The sequence below is a fragment of the Nomascus leucogenys genome, chromosome 5, assembly GCF_006542625.1.
Source record: "Nomascus leucogenys isolate Asia chromosome 5, Asia_NLE_v1, whole genome shotgun sequence".
NCBI lineage: Eukaryota > Metazoa > Chordata > Mammalia > Primates > Hylobatidae > Nomascus > Nomascus leucogenys.
In genome coordinates, this window is record NC_044385.1 from 37,531,267 (window position 1) to 37,550,860 (window position 19,594).

A 19,594-nucleotide genomic window follows, 5' to 3' on the forward strand; every position below is an offset into this window, starting at 1 on the left:
CTAAGTTATTTATATTAACTCATGGACACCAACTTGCTACCTTATGAGGTAAGTACTATTAATTTTCCCATTCTATAGTTGGCTACAATGAAAAGCACGGGCTGAGACATCTGCATTATTCTTGGCATTCTTCCAGGTGCACTTTGCAATTCCACCAGCAAACCCCATTGCATGATTTCAGTTTCCAAGTGCAAATCCATCTTAGCCTTAAACTCATTTACGCCATTCGCTCCCACTATATCAGCCACGCTCGACTGTTGCATGGTGCAATAACTCTCTGCCAGGCTCTGAACAGTTTTCCCAGTCATCAAGAAGGTGCAATTGATTCAAAGTGTTAATATTTGCTCACCACAGAGACCATCCGGGGGCTTCATCACTCATAGCAATGCCACCGGCTGGAACTACAGAAGTGCAGGGCTCTCGAAGGCTATGCGTGAGCTGATGATGAGAGATGCAGGCTTCCTGGATAAGCAAAATCTCATCACGGAAAGATGTACATCCTCTCTCCTAACTTGGGCTTTCTGTCAGACAGATGAGAAGAGGTTTAAAGTAAAATAAATGGAAATTGCATATCTGCTCATGCTATGAAATCCTGGAGTTCCTGGATCCTCACACATTAATTGAACTATCTTGTATATTAAGTATGTACTAAGTGCCAGACTTTCTGCTAGTTGCCAGGAACACAGCACAAAATAAAAGGAAGGCTCCGTGGTACCCATCTTCCTGCCTTCAGGTAGGAACACACCTGTACATCTGTGGCCATCTGCTCTATCTCAGTTCCTTTAAGACAACTGGACTGGCTCGCAGAGAAAAGTGAGGACTGTACCAGGGCCATTTGCAGTGAAGGTCTCAGCCCCACCTTCTTGCTCTGCAACACAGCCCTGCCCCTGCCTGTCTCCCTTACTGTGTCCTGCCTCTTAGCATGGGTTGCTATTTTAAGATCCTCCTTTTGCCTCCCTGGGCTGGTCACTGCCATTACACCTTCCTTGGAAGCAGCAAAATGGGGTGGCCATGAGCATGGGCTCTCAGCCAGGCAGCCTGAGTTGAATCCATCTCTGCTATACTCTAGCTGTGTAGTCATGTGGAAGTCACTGCAACCCATGTACCTCAGTTTCTTCATCCGTAAAATGGCAATGCAAATGACAGCCACTACTTAAGAAGGTTGTTGAGACAACTGAATGAGGTGACGGGCAAAGTGTTTAAGACAGTGCCTGACACACAGTAACCACACAATAAACATGCTAGGTAATTCTGTTATTAGTGTTGTTATCACCTGATTGATGCTGGATACACACATGCCACTGTGAATCTGGTCATCTCTTTTTATTTATGCACATATTTTTCTTTTGTTTAGCAAAGGTTTATCAACTGGCCACAAGGCCCCATTTAGGAACTATGGGGGCTACAGAGGAAAATAAGATGCAGTCCTCAACTTCAAGGAGCACACGGTCTAATGGCACAAACAAGCAAGACACTTAAAAATAGCCCAATCCACCACATGGAGTGCTTTATATGCTTGCCATTTTCAGTCTGCCCAATAACCTCATGGAGTAAGCACTCATTATCATCGTTTTCATTTCACAAGAAGTCACAGCGAGGCTAAGCAATTTCTCCAGGGTTACACAGCTAGGAAATGGCAGAGAAAGGATGCAACAACAGGCAGTCTGACTCCAGAGGCTACACTCACGGTCCCTATGCTAGGCAACGATCACGGCATGGAACTTCCTGGAAGCTCCCGGGAGGGCAGCACAAAGGGGACTGATTTCTGACTAATGAGCAGGATTTTTCATGTAGTGCAGGGGAGGGCATACCAAGCCAGGAGGAGCAGGCTGAGCAAAGTGGGGAGAGCACACATCCGGGAAAGGGGCAGTCTGGGGATGCCAGAGGCTGGCCTCTGTGTGGGGAGAGCAGCAGGGTGAGGAAGAAGGGTGGCAAAGGAGCCAAAGGTCAGGCGAGTCCAGGCCAAGGAGTCCGCACATCTCTCATAGGCAGTAGGGGCTCACCCGCTGAATGACATGGTCGGATCTGCAGTTCAAGAAGAAAACCAAAAGCCAGCTCTCTCCAACAGGCTTCTCTGCTGGCTCTCTAAGGTAAGGAGGAGGTACAGAACACAGCCAGAATTGTGCCCACGGTTTATTTGTATTATGGTCTGTGCTGCGGATAAAAGAGCATAGAGATTCTTGTACATAGACCAGTTTTTCACCCTAGATTTCCTTCTTCTTACTGTATGACTCTGGGAAACTCGCCTCACATTTCTGAGCTCATTTGCTCCCCAGAGTAAAGAGCGACTGGTGAAAGCCACCTCACAGGGTAGATAAGTGGAAGGGTAAATTGAGAAAATGCAGGTGCCCAGGAGATCTTTTTTTTTTCCTGACAGTTCCTCTGTTGCTGTCCTTTCTGCACCCTCTGTGGGGTTTTCGGGGTCTCCTGCCCAAGGGCCCACAAAGTCCGGGTCTGCGAACAGAGAAGCATGCCTCAAGTGTTATAAGTGAGTGTGTACAAGTCCCAGGGTGAACTGCCAATACTCAGCTGCCAGGGCCAGCAGCCATGGGCTGTTAAGCAAAAGGCAACATTAGCCTGAGCAGTGTCTTCCATGATTACCTTTGCTCACACACCTTTTCCTGCCGTGACATCACATTACAACGTGGAGCATCTGGTTCCTTGGCAGGGGAATGCCACATCTAACTGTAGGAGGACACTGTTTGGGGAAGCCAGCCAAGCCGGAGGCTGCCTGCCTCCCTGCTGGTTCCTCCAGTGCTGCCAGCAAGAAGGATGAAGAAGGAAGAGCCCTGGGTCCTCAGAGCCTCCATCCCTCCCTTTGGCAGGGGAGAGGACCAGTTGTGGCCAGCACAGAGGATGCTCAGGTCTGACGTGGGCTCAGAAACGTCCTCACTGACCCTTTTCTTTCACACACATGGGCTCAACACCTCAGGGTATCAGAGAATAAGTAGTGACAAATCCACAGGCTTTCGAATGAAAAAGACCTATGGGTGAGTTCTAGCTTTGCAACCCTTAGCAAGTCGCTTAACCTCTCTGTTTTAGTATTCTAGGGTCGCTGAAACAAAGTGCCACAAACCGGGCGACTTGAACAACAGCATTTACTATCTCACAGTTGAGGAGCTAAAAGTCCAAGATCAAGGTGTTGGCAGGGCTATTTCCTTCTGAGGGCTGTGAGATGAATCCGTTCCAGGCTTCTCCTCTAGCTTCTGGTAGTTTTCTGGTGACCTTTGGCACTGCTTGGCTTTTAGAAGAGTCATACTGATCTCTGCCTTCATCTTCACATGGCACTGTGTCTGTCTGTCCAAATTTTCCCTTTTTACAGGGACACTGTTTATACTGGATTAGAACCACCCCCCAACAATGGCCCCTTAACTAACTCTATCTGCAATGACCCTATTCCCAAATAAAGTCACATTCTAAGGCACTGAATATTTGGACTTCAACATATAAATTTGGGGTGAGAGGAGGGGTACAACTCCACCCATAACATTCTCTAAGGCTGTTCTCTTCTCAGTAGAGTGAGGGTAATAAAGGCTGATAAAGCTTTAGTATCCCCATAGGGTTTATTGCACCCCATAGGTTTGTGTGCAGTTAAATGAGGTAGGGAATGTAACTACCTGACAAAGAGCAGGTATCAGTAAATGTGATTTCCTTTCCCCAAGATGGAGAGGGACTTCTTTTCCATGTATTTAATCTGCTATCCGCAAATTAACTGAGCTAAGTATCTACCCTAACGTGCCCCTAGTATGAATTTAAAGGTCATTTAACCTAACCTCTATCTCAAATAGTAAGGAAACTGAGGCCCCAAAACATCATTTTGCTGATTTAATGACTAGCCTTGGGCTAGAACTAATTTTTCTCCTTGGAATAAGAAGCCATTTAATCCAGGGAACATTCTCTGTATTAAAATATCCTATATATAGCTCCTCACTGCCCTACAATAACACTCGCAGTTTGTCTTATGTAGCATAAGTGGTCTTTCTCAAACCTTCCCCATAGCCGTCACCTTGTTTAGGCTGTTCTACACAACAATAACAGACAGGGATAACTTATGGCACTAGACAGATGAGGAAACAGAGGCTCAGAAAGCTACAGGGCTTGGTAGAGGTCACAGACCTCATAAGTAGTAAGACAAGAATTAGAGTGCAAGTCTCACTACAGCTTTGCCAGGGCTTTCTTCTCTATTGCATGGTTTAATATGTGGGTCTTAGTTACCTTCAAATGGTAGAATCCCATGCAAGATTCAAGGAGGGCATCTTGGGAAGGCCCTGGCCACCTGCCTCTGCTATTCCAGCTTCCAAGACCTTCCATACAACCATCCTTGCTTCCTCTTTAAAACATCCATCTTTCATCTTGCTGCTCTGCTGCTCCACAGAATCCACAGTCACAGAGCAAGGCATGGGAAGACATGGCAAGCTCCCCAGGTCCTGTTCCTGGTGCAGGGTGAGGACACTCACTCTGATGCCAGGAATTCCAGCCCTGATGCTCCGTGAGGTCAGGAATTAGATGGAGGGCCTACCTAGTCACCCAGATGGCTTTCTGCTTTGAGAAAGTTTCTCAGCCCTTAGATGAGTAGATGCTACATACCATGCTCGCCCTCACACAGATGCGTCTGAGGGAACATGCACCGGGATCTAGGTGAGTCATTTGCAAGAAATGTCAAGAAAGCACACAATGAGACAACTGCACGTGAACATGGATGACTGATAGAGCTGAAAAGTCAGAGAAGGCCAGAGCCAAACTCAGCATATGAAATAATAACTCTATCAACCAACTTATTTATTCATTCATTCATGCAACAAGTACTGATTGAAGGATTACCATGTGCAAAGCACTCAGCTAGGCACTGCTTAGGAATAAGCAAGGCAACATGGTCCTCACTACCTGGGGCTCTCTGGTCCTTCACTACAGAATGTCCGAAGAGGCCCATTCCATTGGCACCAAAAGGCTTGTTTTAGGGATAGAAAAGAACAAAATAATTATAGAAAATAAGGCAAGCAGCAGAGCCTTTTGGCTGCTCTGGGGTCACAGTGCTGTAAATAACAGAATGTTAAAATGGCCTTGGGGTACAATAACTGAAGAGGGGTGTCAGTCATTTCATGATGCAAGAACAAAAATGACACCTTTACAACAGCTGCAAATTAGCCTTGCTATAGGAAAAAATCAGAGGAAGCGTTTCATAGGAGCAAGGATCCTTGCACATAACAACCTTTCAGAGAGGACTCTGTAGAACAGAAGCACCAGAACCTAAAGTCCAGTGTATAGCCCGGGCCCCCACACTTGGCACAGACTCAGCCTATGGTAGCCAGAATTAAACTGATGGAGTAGAAAGAGTGTCTATTTAGAAATCAGAGAGTTTAAAGCCTAGCATCTATCAAGCCCCTTGCAAGCTAGAGATCTTGGCCAAGCAACTGGGTGTCTCAGAGCCCTGAGTTTTTATCTGTAAAATGGGCATATTCACAACAAAACACACTGAGAGCCCACTATGTGGTCTCTGTGCTTTCCCTGCATTACCTTGCCTAGTCCACAATTTAACCCTGTGAAGTAGGTCCTAGGTTATCGCTATATTTCACAATGGGAAAGCCGCAGGTGGACAGCCCAAGCCAGTTGCCATTTCTACAGCTGCTAAGTGAAAAAGACAAAACTGGTGCTCTATAGCCTGTACCCTTAACACCTTTAACAATAATAATAACTGATTCCCAGTGAGAAAGTGAGGAATACATGAAATCGCATGTGTAAAAACATTTGTTAAAAATCACAAAGTATTGCATACAGATGAGGGGGTTTATCATTTCTTCCCTCCGTGGGCATGAATAGACTTACAATAAGCCAAAGAAATTTCATTTTAAATCCTACTCTCCCTTTATTCCTCAACTGTTACAGTAAAATGAGGGGCTGGGGATTTTGGGAAACAGTCAGGAGCCAAGGAACCTGCTATAGAGATATGAGATAGGGAAGAAAGAACCACGGGGCCTCATAGCGCACACAATTTGCAAGCTGATGTACAAACTATTTGCTGAGACCAATTACTCTCATCTTAATTAATGAACACACAACCCACAATCTGTCTGAGAAATGCGAAAAAATATGGCATGTGTTTGGAGGCTGCAGTGTGCCAGCCACCAGATCTGGAAGCACCTTCCTCAGACTGCTGGGCTGGGAGTCACCATGGAGACCACGTTTTAGCATCCTAATGACACTGAAATTCAGTTCAAACCAGCTCTTCAAAGTGCCCATGTGAAGTGCTTGCTGTGTGACTGGCAGTGGGTTAGGCGCTGTGGAGTGCTCAGAATAAAGGCAGCCCACTTCCTGCACTACAGGACGAAGGAGGAAGGATTGCTCATCAACCCACCAGCCTTATTTTGTGCCTCCAGTCTACTCAGTGCGGTGCCTGGCACTACAGGGGACTCCAAGGCTGAGGCCACAGACTTGCATTCCAGGCATTTAACTTGGACAGTTGATAATGACAGTAGATAAATTTTATTTTTATTTTTTATTTTATTTTATTTTTTTGAGTCGGAGTCTCGCTCTGTCACCTAGGCTGGAGTGCAGTGGCATGATCTCGGCTCATTGCAAGCTCTGCCTCCCGGGTTCGCACCATTGTTCTGCCTCAGCCTCTCCGAGTAGCTGGGACTACAGGCACCTGCCACCATGCCCGGCTAATTTTTTGTATTTTTAGTAGAGACAGGGTTTCACCGTGGTCTCGATCTCCTGACCTCATGATCCACCCGCCTCGGCCTCCCAAAGTGCTGGGATTACAAGCGTGAGCCACCGCGCCTGGCCAACAATAGATAAATTTGCTGAGGGCTTATTCTGAGTTAGGTACCATGCTACCTAAGCCAATTGCATATATTATCTCATTTTATCCTCACAACAACCTCATGAATGAATTGACTATTAATTGCTAAAACTTACTGAGCACTTACCCTGTGCTATGCATGCCCTAGGCCAAGCACTGATAGTTCCCAGGATTTAAAAGCTTGGGCAAGATCACTGGTTAGTAAGTGTCACAATCAGGATTTGAATCCAGGATGTTTAGCTTCAAATGCAGGGTGAATTTAACCATTATATTATAGCACATTAATTCAACTGATACTTATTGAATGCCTTTGAGGAAGATAAGAATCTTATATTTTAGCAAATTTCAAGTATACAATATAGTATTATTGACAATAGTCAACATGCCACACAAGTATACCTTAATAAAACTGGATTTTTTTAAAAAGAGTCTAAAATAAAAGACTCTTATAATTTTAGTAGAGGGAACTGGGTGTGAGGGGAAACAAGCAATAAACAAATTCAGTTCATGACAGACTCTAATTTGTACTGCAAAGAAAATGTACTTCATGAGTGGATAGAAAGGGTGAGAATGGTACAACATGGTCCCCTCTCCGCGGAGAGGGCGCAGTGGCCATGGTCAAGTTGCCGGGCTCCCCTGAAGCAGACACCAAGACAGAGTAGTATGCAGGATGTGTATTCAGATGTGTGGTGCTTTTGGAATCTACATCTGTGGAGGGGGAAATGGAAGGAGGGGTCAACAGAGGGAGATGTTGAGCTGCAGTGCAGGCCAGGGACAGTCTTGGCTAACCCTGAGGAAGTCCTGGAGCTTGAACAGTCATGCAGACTTGTCCTGACCTGATAACCTCCACATCAACAAGTTATTGGGTGAGGGCTATCAGAGGAAAGATCTGACCTTGGGCAAGGCAGCTCCCTGTAGCCGAGGCAATCCCAGAGAAGGCTAGCAAGTGCAAGCTGTCTGCTCACTGCACTCCCAGAAGCTGGACCAACAAGTCCCATCTTGAAGGGATTTCTGGATGGCACCTCACAGTGTCCACCACAAGGGTGATGGTAGAGGAATCTCTGAGGCAGTGACAACTGAGCTGATTCCTAAATAAGATGGAGAAGAGCAAGTGACGAAAGAGGCTCAAAGCAGCCTACACAGGGGGACATCTCTTCCAGGAGTGGACAAAAGGCAGATCCTCAAAACAACAAATGAATAACATGAAACACTGTGATACAGAAAAGGAAGTGGACACAACTCCAGTGTTAAACACACCAGCCAGGGGTAGGGGAAATCATGAGGAATGGAAGTATTTATTCAGCATGGCCTGTGGTTTGGGGTTGGGAAGAGAGATTGATTTGTTAGGCTTAAAACTCTCATAAACTTTTTTATGTTATAATAATCCTATGGATTTAATTAACCACAACCACTCCCAATCAACAGAGTGTGTGGCTGTTAACAATAATAATAATTGCAAAAGAACATTAACATTATGCCAGGCCCTGTTCTAAGTGCTTTGTTTATGTTAATTCTCATAATCTCACAATAACCATATGAAGTAGGTGTTATTTTATGGATGAAGAAACTGAGGCATAAAGAGATTGAGTAACTTGGCCAAGGTTGCATAATGAGTAAAAGTAGAGCCAGGCTTCAAATTCAGGCATCTGGGCTCTCGGTTGGCACCTTTGACTATTGCACTGTGCTGTTGCCCCGGTGCAAATCCCTGACTGTATTAATAGAGGCAGAGTCCAGCTCCAGGTGCAAGAGTCTTGCTCCTCAGATACCATGAGACACTGAAATCACTTCTTTTTTGCCTGTACATTTTCCACCTTGCAGTCAGAGTGATCTTTTCAAGACAAAATTGAATAACATCTTTCTCTGCTGAATACCTTCAGCGACTCTACATTTCACAGGCTCAACTCACCTGGCACTCAGGGCTCTGCAGGGCCTGCTCCGGTCTCGCCTCTCTCCTTGTATCCCAACACCTCCTCAGGGCCTTTGCTCATGCTGTTCTCTTCACCTGGAGTGTTTTCTCCCTCATCTCTGCTCCCCCTCAGACTAGCTAATTCCTCTCATTCCACAAGCATCAGACCCTCTTGTTATTCTCTCCCATTACACACTTACTTTTTCCTTTATAGCACTGAATATAATGTTAGTTCCTTATTTGAGTGACTAAAATCACAAATTAAGTCAACAATGCTGTAACTCATTGTTTAATGTCTATTTTCCTGCCACAATGTAACTATGATGAGGAGAGGGACTCCCACGGCCTAGCCCAGTGCCTGGCATAGATGAGGCATTCGTCTAATGCTGTGGAATGCAAGAGTGAATGAATGAGCTTCACTGATAAAGTACGTTTGTTCGGAAGAGGGAGGTCAGAGTAACTAAACCAGCTCTGACACCCAGGTTTCTCACCTGTAAACAATGAGATCTCCTTACATAGTTCTTGTGTGGTTAAGCATTAATATGTGTAAAACACCTAGCACAGATTCCAGGAACTAGCAGCCCATCAGTAATTGGTATCTATAATCAATCTATCTATATTATTTTGTTAGGAGCATTTAAAAAAAGAGTAAGGGAGACACAGTCTACAGTTAAGAGTGATGTAATTGGTATCTATAATCAATCTATCTATATTATTTTGTTAGGAGCGTTTAAAAAAAAGTAAGGGAGATACAGTCTATGGGTTAGGAGTGAAAACTCTGTAGCCAACACTCTAGGGTCAAATCCTAGCCATACATATACTAGCTGGATTTATTGCCATCTCCTTATAGGCCTCAACCAGTTCATCTGTACAATGAGTGGGGAGTAATGAGTGTTCCATACACATGCAGCTGTTGTACTGGGGATAATGACTGTTCCATACACATAAGCTGCTGTATTAAATAAATAAAGCATTTAGGACAGTGCCTGGCACATAATCTTTATCTCAACAAATTTTATATACTATTGTCACAAACAATAAGATAGTATGGAGAATTTAAAGACAGTCTTAGCCAGAAGGAAAGAAGATGAGAGGACAGGAATACAGTTCTCAAACACTTGAAGTGGAGATGCTGAGGAGAGGGACAAGTTTTCTACTGTGAGACTCCAAAGAAGGTAAAATTCAGGGAAGGCTCACATTGGGTCCATGAAGAGCACTAGTGCAGATGAGATGCCAGACAAAACATGAAGTATCCTGGCACATAGAGGCTGGCAGCCAGGGGTGAAGTGGAGGAAACTGGGTGGAAGGTTGCAGGAGAAACCCTTAAGGGTCTTTGCATCTCTATGGTTCTGAGGTAGGAGGCTTCTATAATACTTTCAAATTCCATGCAGTAGTGTTTTCTTTCTTTAATTCACCTATATATAGCGGGGAAAAGGGTACATTCATTCACTATTTGTCAGGAAAATAGCAAAGCTGAAAAAGATGTCTGTTTGGATTTCTGGAACATTTCAGAACCTCAAAAGAAAGATTATAGGTTAAAAGCACCATGATCGGCTGGGCACGGTGGCTCACGCCTGTAATCCCAGAACTTTGGGGGGCCGAGGTGGGTGGATCAGGAGGTCAGGAGATCGAGACCATCCTGGCTAACATGGTGAAACCCCGTCTCTACTAAAAATACAAAAAAATTAGCTGGGCGTGGTGGCGGGTGCCTGTAGTCCCAGCTACTCGGGAGGCTGAGGCAGGATAATGGCATGAATCTGGGAGGTGGAGCTTGCAGTGAGCTGAGATTGCGCCACTGCACTCCAGCCTGGGCGACAGAGTAAGACTCCATCTCAAAAAAAAAAAAAAAAAAAGCATCATTATCTCTGACTCTTGGGTCCAATGTTCTTCCAAATTAGTATGAGAATGAGCGGGAATGAAGAAAGGCAAACTGCACCTCTAATGTGTTCACTACTGTCACTTATGCTTGGTGTGACACACAACACCACAGTGTCCTTGGGCTTCACAAGGCTTTCAGGGCTCTGACCCTGGAGGGCTGGGTATGCAGAGTCCATCCTTGTTGCACTAGAAGAGCACACAAAGACATGTTGAAGGAGGTTATTCTGGTAGGCTCGGACATGCTATATGACGGCTTTGTCAAAGAGTAATATGCTCTTACGTGCATCACTCCACAGTACATAATACACAGTCTCATTCCATGTAGACTTCAAAATAATTCCATGACATAACTTTTCATTCACTCATTAAATTATCCAACATGCATTTGTTGAGCACTTACATCTATTGCCTGCTTACTGTATACCAGGCGCTGTTTTAGGTGCTCACCAAACTTACCCTCTTAACCTCATACTTGAAGAAACAGACACAGAGATTAAGTTTGTCCAAGGCTTCCAACTGAGGCACTGTCCTCTAAAACAACAGTATTTACTATCCTGATTTAATAATAAAGATGAATAATTAATTTTGTCTACCATGATTAGCATAGATAACAAGAATTATAACTATCCTTCGTACTTTACGGCTTACCAAGAATACATACATGGCCAGGTGCGGTGGCTCATGCTTGTAATCCCAGCACTTTGGGAGGCCGAGGCGGGCAGATCACGAGGTCAGGAGATCAAGACCACGGTGAAACCCCGTCTCTACTAAAAATACAAAAGTTAGCCGGGCGTAGTGGCGGGCGCCTGTAGTCCCAGCTACTTGGAGAGGCTGAGGCAGGAGAATGGCGTGAACCCGGGAGGTGGAGCTTGCAGTGAGCCGAGATTGCACCACTGCACTCCAGCCTGGGTGACAGAGCGAGACTCCATCTCAAAAAAAACAAAAAAAAACAAAAAAAAAGAATACATACATAACCAATCCTATGCAGTGTGGTGGGCAATTGTCCCTATTTTAGAAATAAACATGCTAAGGCCCAGAGAGGTTAATTAACAAGCCCCAGTTCACCCAGACAGTGAGTAGACAGAGGAGCCTGCTCTGTGACTGTCACTGTCTGTCCCTCAATGCATGTTCAGCACAACACACCTAATAGCAATAGTGTCTCCATGTTGAAATGATATCTTATGTAATACATCCATTATTTAATTTGATCTCTCCATGAACCCAATGAGATAAAAAGCATTATCCCCATTTCAGAGCTGAGGAAACTGAGGCTCAAAAAGTTGTCAACATGTGCTAGATATGTGGAGGGCTTGAGTCAGGCTTCAAACCCACATTTTCTTATTCCAACTCCCATGCATTTTTCATTAACCTTCCCTGCCAAATATTCACCTACAATGCCTCTTGCGGAGACATGGAAAGCTGCTGCCCTTGCCCACAGAGTCAGTGTCCCAGGCATTCTCTTTCTCTTCCTTTCAGCCATCGCAGCCCAGAGATTTTGGGGAAGCAGCATGGAGAGAAGCTCATGCCTTGCTCAGTACTAGGCCAGGCACTTGGGGACCCAACCATCAGGGAGCTGACACAATTTCAGATGCTTGCTACCCTAATTACTTGATCATCTGTCATCACAGAGATAGAATTGGGATGCGGGGAGTGGCATTCTGCTTTTGCCTGGGCAAAAGAGAGGCAGCTAAAAATGCTTCAGTTTCAGTTTACAGAAGAGAAATCTCCATCAAAGTCTATGATCAATCCCAAATATTGGTTCAGAAAGAAGGATGGAAGGGAATTGGGCAGTCGTGGAGCATCTACTGTGTGCCAGACATCATGCTGGCAAAGACGTCACACAGTACATGGATTTGCTGGTTTGGTTATCACAACAACCCCATGAGAGAGGGATACATATTTGCGATTTGTAGGTGAGGAAGCTAAGGATAGTAGTGGTGGATGAGCCAGACACCTGGGGCAGGAGCGGGGCAAGAATCTCAGTCTTACTTCTGCAGAAGTCACAGAACGCCTTTAACCAGGAGCATGATTTAGTTGGAACTGTGTTCTAGAAATATTCCTCTGCTGCAGTGAAGTGAGTTCATTTGAGAAGGTAAAGACTGGAGGCAAAGGAGGATGAAGTACATTGTGTGAGATGGGATGCAGGCCTGTGGCTAGGATAGGCATGCAAGGAGTGGCTAGACTCAGGACTCATCAGGATGCTGAATCCACAACTCTAGAAGGCCAATGGAGGCCCAGAAGCAGGACAGGAGTGAGGAGGAGGGAAGGTCACAGTCAGGCTGGAACATGGGTCTCTGGCCTGTGTGACCAGATGAATGCAGCTGCTGCAAGCTGGTGTAGGAAGGCAGGCTCAAGGGCACAGATGTTGAATTAAGTGTGGAAATGTTGAGTGTCAGGTGCCTGAGAGTGATCCAGGTGGAGACGCCCAGTTCACAAGTTTCCACTGGAGCTCAGTAGAGAGCCTGGACCATAGAGAAGCTGTCAGCAGAGACTTGGTGGTTGCAGCCAGGAATGTGGAGGGAATGGCTATGAGAGGATGTGCAGTGTGATGTGAGAGTGGGGAGCAGAACAGAGCTCTGGGGACACCAAGAAGGGCCTTTTCAGAGGCTTAGCAAGAATAGCCAGATGGGCAGGAGGAAATGAGGAAAATCTACATTTGCTTTTAAAGAATGAAGTCCTTTCGTGTTTTGTATTCTTGAAGAAATGAAGGGTGTTACTAATACAGCTGAGGAAGGATTCTCTGATGTGATCTGTACTATCCTGGGAGAACACACAATATGGATGGGGAAGATCCAGAATCCATGTGAGGAAGAAATAGGAACTCTATCTCCATCAAAGGAGAATGGTGTGTGTGTGTGTGTTTAGGCGGGGAGAGACTGAAGTTCCCACTGCTGGGCTGCTAAGAGAAGGGTGAGCAAGGACTGTGCTGTGGCTCCTCTAGGTGTCTGTGCTGAGAAAGGCACGGTGTCATTGCTTTTTGACACGGCACTGATGTTTGATTCATCAGGTGATGCCAACCAAACATGGAGGTTGCCTTAAAGCATTAACCTGAGTATGAAGAATGAACAAGTGGAAATGATGCTCATGATGAGGTAAATTTTACACAAGGCTTGAGGTTCATGAAGAAGCTGTGATTTTGCCAGCACGATAACTGAGAGAGATGGCTCTCCACTCTCCTGTATCCTTCAAAAGTAGGAACAGTCAAGAAATGCATGTGAACACACAGAATCACAGGATCTTAGGACTGGAAGGGACCTGAATTCTCATTTTTCTAATTGATAATTGATTAATTAACTTGTGAATTCATCATTCACTCTACAAATATTTATAGAGCATTTATTATTTCCAAGCATTATTCTAGGCCTGGGGGATTCAACAAAGAACAAAACCAACTATAATTCCTACCCTCATGAAGCTTACATTCTAGTAAGGAACATGCAAAAGTTAAAAGGTAAATAATTAAAATATACCATGTTAGATGGTGGGGAGTCCTCCAGAGAAAAATAAAGCAGGATAGGGGATAGCAAACATTGTTGGTGGGGTGGCGGGGGTGGGTAGTAGGGAAGGTTTTGCAATTTTAAATAAATTAATCATCATAAACTCTTTTTATGATATCTCAATGAATGGTCTTCCTTCTTTACATTTTTTTCACACCCATTAGTTAATTTGATGCTTGATAAAAACTTGAGAAAGACAAATATTGTCATCATCAGAGCAAAGTTATTAAATATTTATTTTGGGCCATTCATAGTGTTGACTGGTTCACAACTACTATCCCATATTATCTTCACACCAATATGGAGGTAGTTACTGTCATTATCCCATTTTACAAAATTAACAAACCAGAAGCAAAACACCGTAGTTTTCATCCTGGACTCAAAGTGCAGTCTTGCCACCTACCATCTCTATGACAGTAGGTGGATTGCCTAATTTTTCCAATCCTCAGTTTCCTCATATGCAAGATGGGAGTAACAAGACCTCACCCACAGAGTTGCTGTGAGAATTATATGGATGACAGAGTAGGAATCAAGTCAGATAGATCTGTCTGATTCCGAAGAACAAACCTTCAAGCACAAACTATCCTGTCTCATTTTTTGAGATGAGGAAATTGCTGAGCAGCAGTGATTACAGTAATAAGATTACAACATTGATATGATCATGCAAAATCTCTCTAACTCAGCAGCTTAAGCGATCAATTTAGACAAGAACAATAAAATCCTTTGCAGTTCGCAAGCCTTGAATTCGTGATATAGCTGTAACCAAGGGGAAAGCAAGGCTGTATTATATGCAACATCAAATTTTTCCAGGTTTCCTATTCACTTTCCAGATTTGGTGCTTCCAAATAGGTAAGTGTGTGTGTCCACAACACTGGCCATGATAATAATTGCTAACACTTTTATAGTGCTTCCATAGTGCAGCATAATGAAAGTAGTTTATACATAACTCATTTAATCCTCACCAACCTTAATGAGGTAGTTACTGTTATTTGTATTATTATAGCTATTTTATAATGGGGAAACAGAAGCTCAAAGAAGTCAAGTAACTTACTTATCACACAGTTCTAAGTAATAGAACTGGCATGTGATCCTGGGCATTCTGACGTCACGAGTCCACGTTCTTGACACCTATGCTATACAGAACTAGCTGCATTAGCCAAATAACCATGCTTTGCCCATTGTTCTGCCTTCACACATACTGTGTTGTCTGTCTGGAATACTGTTCTTTCCTCTCTCCTCTTTCCACCTTCCCAATTGATTAAATTTCATTTTCTCCTCAGCATCATCTCCCCTGGAAAGCCCTCTCTGACTCTACCCACCCTCAATTTCCACTGTGGATGCCCTCTCCTCTTCTCTGGGCTCATAGAGCACCCTGTGCCAACCTTTATCATAGCACCTGAGTAGATAATCAAAACATTCTGTACTTGCTCTCCCCAGGGCCCCTACACTAGACTGTGACTTCCTTTAAGCCTAAGACTATGTCTGGTAGAATACAGTCTTCTGAAACATAGTAAGTCCTTCATAAATATTTGCTGAGTACATAGACAGATTAAGTGTTGACCATATTGCATGCATTAATGGTTGTAGCCCTAGCATGCGTACTTTCTGGGTTTTGAAATTCTAACTAGAGAATTTTAAAGTGGGAAATTCAGGTAGAATTTGGAATGGGGATGGGGCAGCTGACTGGCCTAAGTCAATGTGTCTCTGTGATTTGTTAAGCCTTCAGCACAATCCTTTACACTAGCCAGAGTAATCCAGTGTGTGCAATTAACTTACAAAGGTATAATCAGAGGAAGGTGGGAAATTAGTTCCGAAGGTGAATGAATGGAAACACTGCTCACTCTCTAAGGGAAGCAGAAGACCCGGAACCCCTGGGGACATCCTCAGCTATCTTAAGGCCTCAAAGAGATAAAAATGACTCCACGAAAAGTAGATCAAAAGGACAGAAAGAACATATCCATGTGATATTGATGAGACACAGGTTCAAACCAACCTTGAGTTCTTCTATTCTTCTGGACTTCTCAAATACATAAGCCGGTAAATTCCACTATCGTTTAAGTCTCTTTGAGTTAGGTTTTCTATTACTTGCAACCAAACACGTTATAAATATGTTGCTGTTTAGCTGACTTCAAAGGTTGCAGATAGGAGGAAGGGTACCACATGGAGGAATATTAATATCACGAGAGATGTTATTAGAATTGTACTTAAAATTTATTCTGTGGTCATTGGGTACCTACTGACAGTTTTAGAGCAGAGGAGAGCTACTCTTGGAGCTGTGGCTTAGAAATATAACTCTGTTGCACTAGGCTTCAACTGCTAATCTGTATATACATATTTTTCTCTTTCATTTTACAGGTTAATAATCACACAAAAAGAATACTTGTAAGTATCCAGGATTTCCACTAGTTGGTAAAAAAAAAGAAGTATCTCTGAAGTGGAAAATGACATTCTCAGGGAAGTTTCTAATATATATATATATATATACATATATACATACATATGTGTATATATATATATATATATATATATATATATATGAGAAACAGATGGTATCTCAGAGCCTCAAGTCTGTTGGCTTGTAACAGCAAGGCAACGAACTTTATGCCAACAAGTAAACTCGTATTCCCAGGAAAATGGCAAACCCCTCAATCACGTGGCCTCCAGTGATACTGCCAGTATGAAGTGTTTAGATTCCCCAGGCGAAAATAAGAAACTTTGCCACAGCAGTAACTAGAAAGAGAAGAATGTGGTGTAGGGAGATAAGGAAAGGCAGTGAACATTTCCTGAACCTCTAGTCAGCATCATGTAATATGCTATGTGCCTGTCATCCATCAGCTCACTCTGACCCCAGGGAGCAGGGATGCAGACTCCAGCCTTCACGGCTTCAAAGTGCACCATGTTATGGACAAACAAAGTTTCTAAAGCTGAATTGTGAAGGTGCCAGGCAAATACTTCCACCAACAGAACCCAGCTCAAATACTACCTCTTCCATCCAGCTTGCATAACTTTATCTGCTCTTTAGTTTGTTCTTTCTCTGGATTCTAAAACTTGTCCCAGCCAATTAAATTCCAACCACCTAGGAAACAGAGAATTTCTTTTCTGTTCATCTCCGTTCTTTAGGAACTATTGTTTAATCACTTTTTAATAGAAAGCATTTTAAGGTGGATTGAAAAGAAAAGAGGGCATGGTAGTTAGTAAAGGCTGTTCAAAAATACTCTGGGATTCCTTATTTACACATGGTGAGATTGTACTTCTCCTTCTTATGAAAGATAAGTGTGGTCATGTGACTTTTTTGGCTAATGAAATTGTGAGCAGAAGCAATCTGTGTCACTTCCAAGTGGAAGGTTTAGAGCCAGTGCACAGTTTGCCACATTCCCTTCCTTACTAAAATTACTGTGGAGGCCTGTGTCAAGATAAAGCCTCTATCCTTGAGTGAGGATGATAAGGCAGAGCTCCCTGGTGATTGTGTATGTCGGCCTATAGAATGAGCAAAACCTGTGTAGTATTAAACTATCTTGATTTGTGTATGGAATGTTTGTTACTGCAGCATAAATTAAGCTGCCCTGATTGATTCAAAAGGATTTGTCAAAAATGACATAGAAGTGTCCTCAGAATTCAAGGTCACAAATGCAGCTGGGCTTCAAGAATGTACTAGAACCAAGGTCTAGAGAGCCGTCCGACTCTCTCTCCCTCTCCTGTATTCCCCTCTGTGTGTCCTCTATCTCTGCTGCCTTTCTCTGGCTCTATCTCTGTCCCTCTTTGTGAATCTCTCTGTTTTCCTTCCTGGTCCTCCAGTCCACCCAGGTGGGAAGTAGAGGGAAGATGTTTACACCAACTCTCTTGAGAATATCTGCTACAGGTCTTTCTTTCTCTCTCTCTCTCTCACAGGCACACACACACAAACACAATACTCGGCTTCATTTCCAAATTTCTAGAGAAGGGACTCTGATCAGCTAAACTTAAATTCATATGAGGTCCCCACCCCTAGTCCAATCAAATATGGCCAAGGGATGAAAGAAAAGGAAATAGTGAGGTGGGCATTTAAGGAGGGTTATTGTAAGTTGATATATAATAATAGTAACTAGCACTGAGACAAAGATCCTTCTGTGATGGTGATCGTTCCTGTCTATTCACTCTCTTAATCTTCAGAACAACTATGTATGTATACTAATATCAAAAGCTCCATTTTATAGTTGAGAAAATGGAGACATGTAGAGATTAATTAATTTGCCCAAAGTCACAGGCGATAAGCAGGAGATCAGAGATGTGCACCCAGGAAGTCTCACACAAGAGTTTTTGCGCTTTGCCCAAGGCCATGCTGCCCCTTATATAATAATTGGCATCTACTATAAGCACTTTGTTTCTCCCGGCCAACTCTGGGTTCCTGCAGAATGGAAATCCATGTCTAATATCCTCCCTACAAGAGTGTTAAAAGGAAGGAGCCAGCATGTACTGAGTGCTGTGCTAGATGCATCCACACTAAAGGATTGTTGTCACTTAATGGCAGGAGATGTCCTCAGAGTTAAAAGACTTGCCCAAGGTTTCATAATTAATAAACGATAGAGCCATGGCTCAGATCCAAGTCTTCTCATTCTAAACCTAGCAGTCTTTCCAGTTCTACTGCACTAGGGTTTTTGTACTGATGTCAAGAATCATAAATAAACTCGAACAAATCTATTTCCCCTCCTCCTCACTGCCCTCAAAAGGCAGTGACACCAAGGGCTCTGAAGGCAGTGACAGAAGCTCCTTTCTTGTAGCTGCACTGATGAAGCTGAGAAGCTTCAGGGAGAGGTCAGATGGCCATGCCGCAGCCTAGTGATGTTCATGGGATGAAGCTGGGAGGGAGTCTTCCTGGGTCATCTTCATCTAGGTAACTGCACATCTGACTTTTCTAGACTATTTTTCTAAGGATGGTCCTCCTAACATCAGACTGTCTTGTTGGCTCAGGCCCTGAGCAGGCAAAGCCTTCAGGAGCAATGCTTGTTATTGTTGCTGAGCTCTGGTGGGGTTGAGGCAGGCAGGGGCTGACTTTACCCACACCCCTTCTCTATAGGGAATAATTATAATAAAAAAACAATAACAATGATAATGATAATACCATCAGTGGGTCACTTGCCATTGACCAGTCACAAGTACACTCATATGCTAATCCAAGCCTTATTTAAAGAGGAGGAAAGGCTAAGTGATTTGTCCAAGGTCACATAGCAAATAGGTAAAACACCCAAATTTCAATTCACATTTATCTGATGCCTCCAGCTTTCCCCTGCACGGTGGTTTCATATCAGTGGACAGATGATCCACAGCAAGCCGAGAAACGATGTTGAAATTGACCAAAGGGGCTCATCACTCCCTAGATGAGGAGGAAAGAGGAAAGTGGTAGAGTCTGGAAAATAATGAGAATGAAGAAGAAGGTGGAGACAACGATAGATAGGAAGAGAGAAATAACAGCAGGGAGAGAAACATCAGCAGAACAAAGCTTACATTGACAATCTTATGTAATTCCAACAGGTCTGG

At 43.8% G+C, this 19,594-nt stretch overlaps 2 protein-coding genes across 2 annotated transcripts in view; both read right to left on the reverse strand.

Moving 5' to 3' along the window:
• Positions 1-19,594, reverse strand: part of DAB1 (DAB adaptor protein 1) — a 1,266,417-nt gene that overhangs the window by 1,081,562 nt on the left and 165,261 nt on the right. The window lies entirely within an intron of this gene.
• The window catches only part of LOC115835046 (heterogeneous nuclear ribonucleoprotein A1-like), a 48,405-nt gene that overhangs the window by 9,585 nt on the left and 19,226 nt on the right, over positions 1-19,594 (reverse strand). Inside the window, 1 exon segment of the mRNA XM_030812443.1 lies at positions 10,642-10,769. Coding sequence (XP_030668303.1) covers positions 10,642-10,769 — 128 coding nt within the window.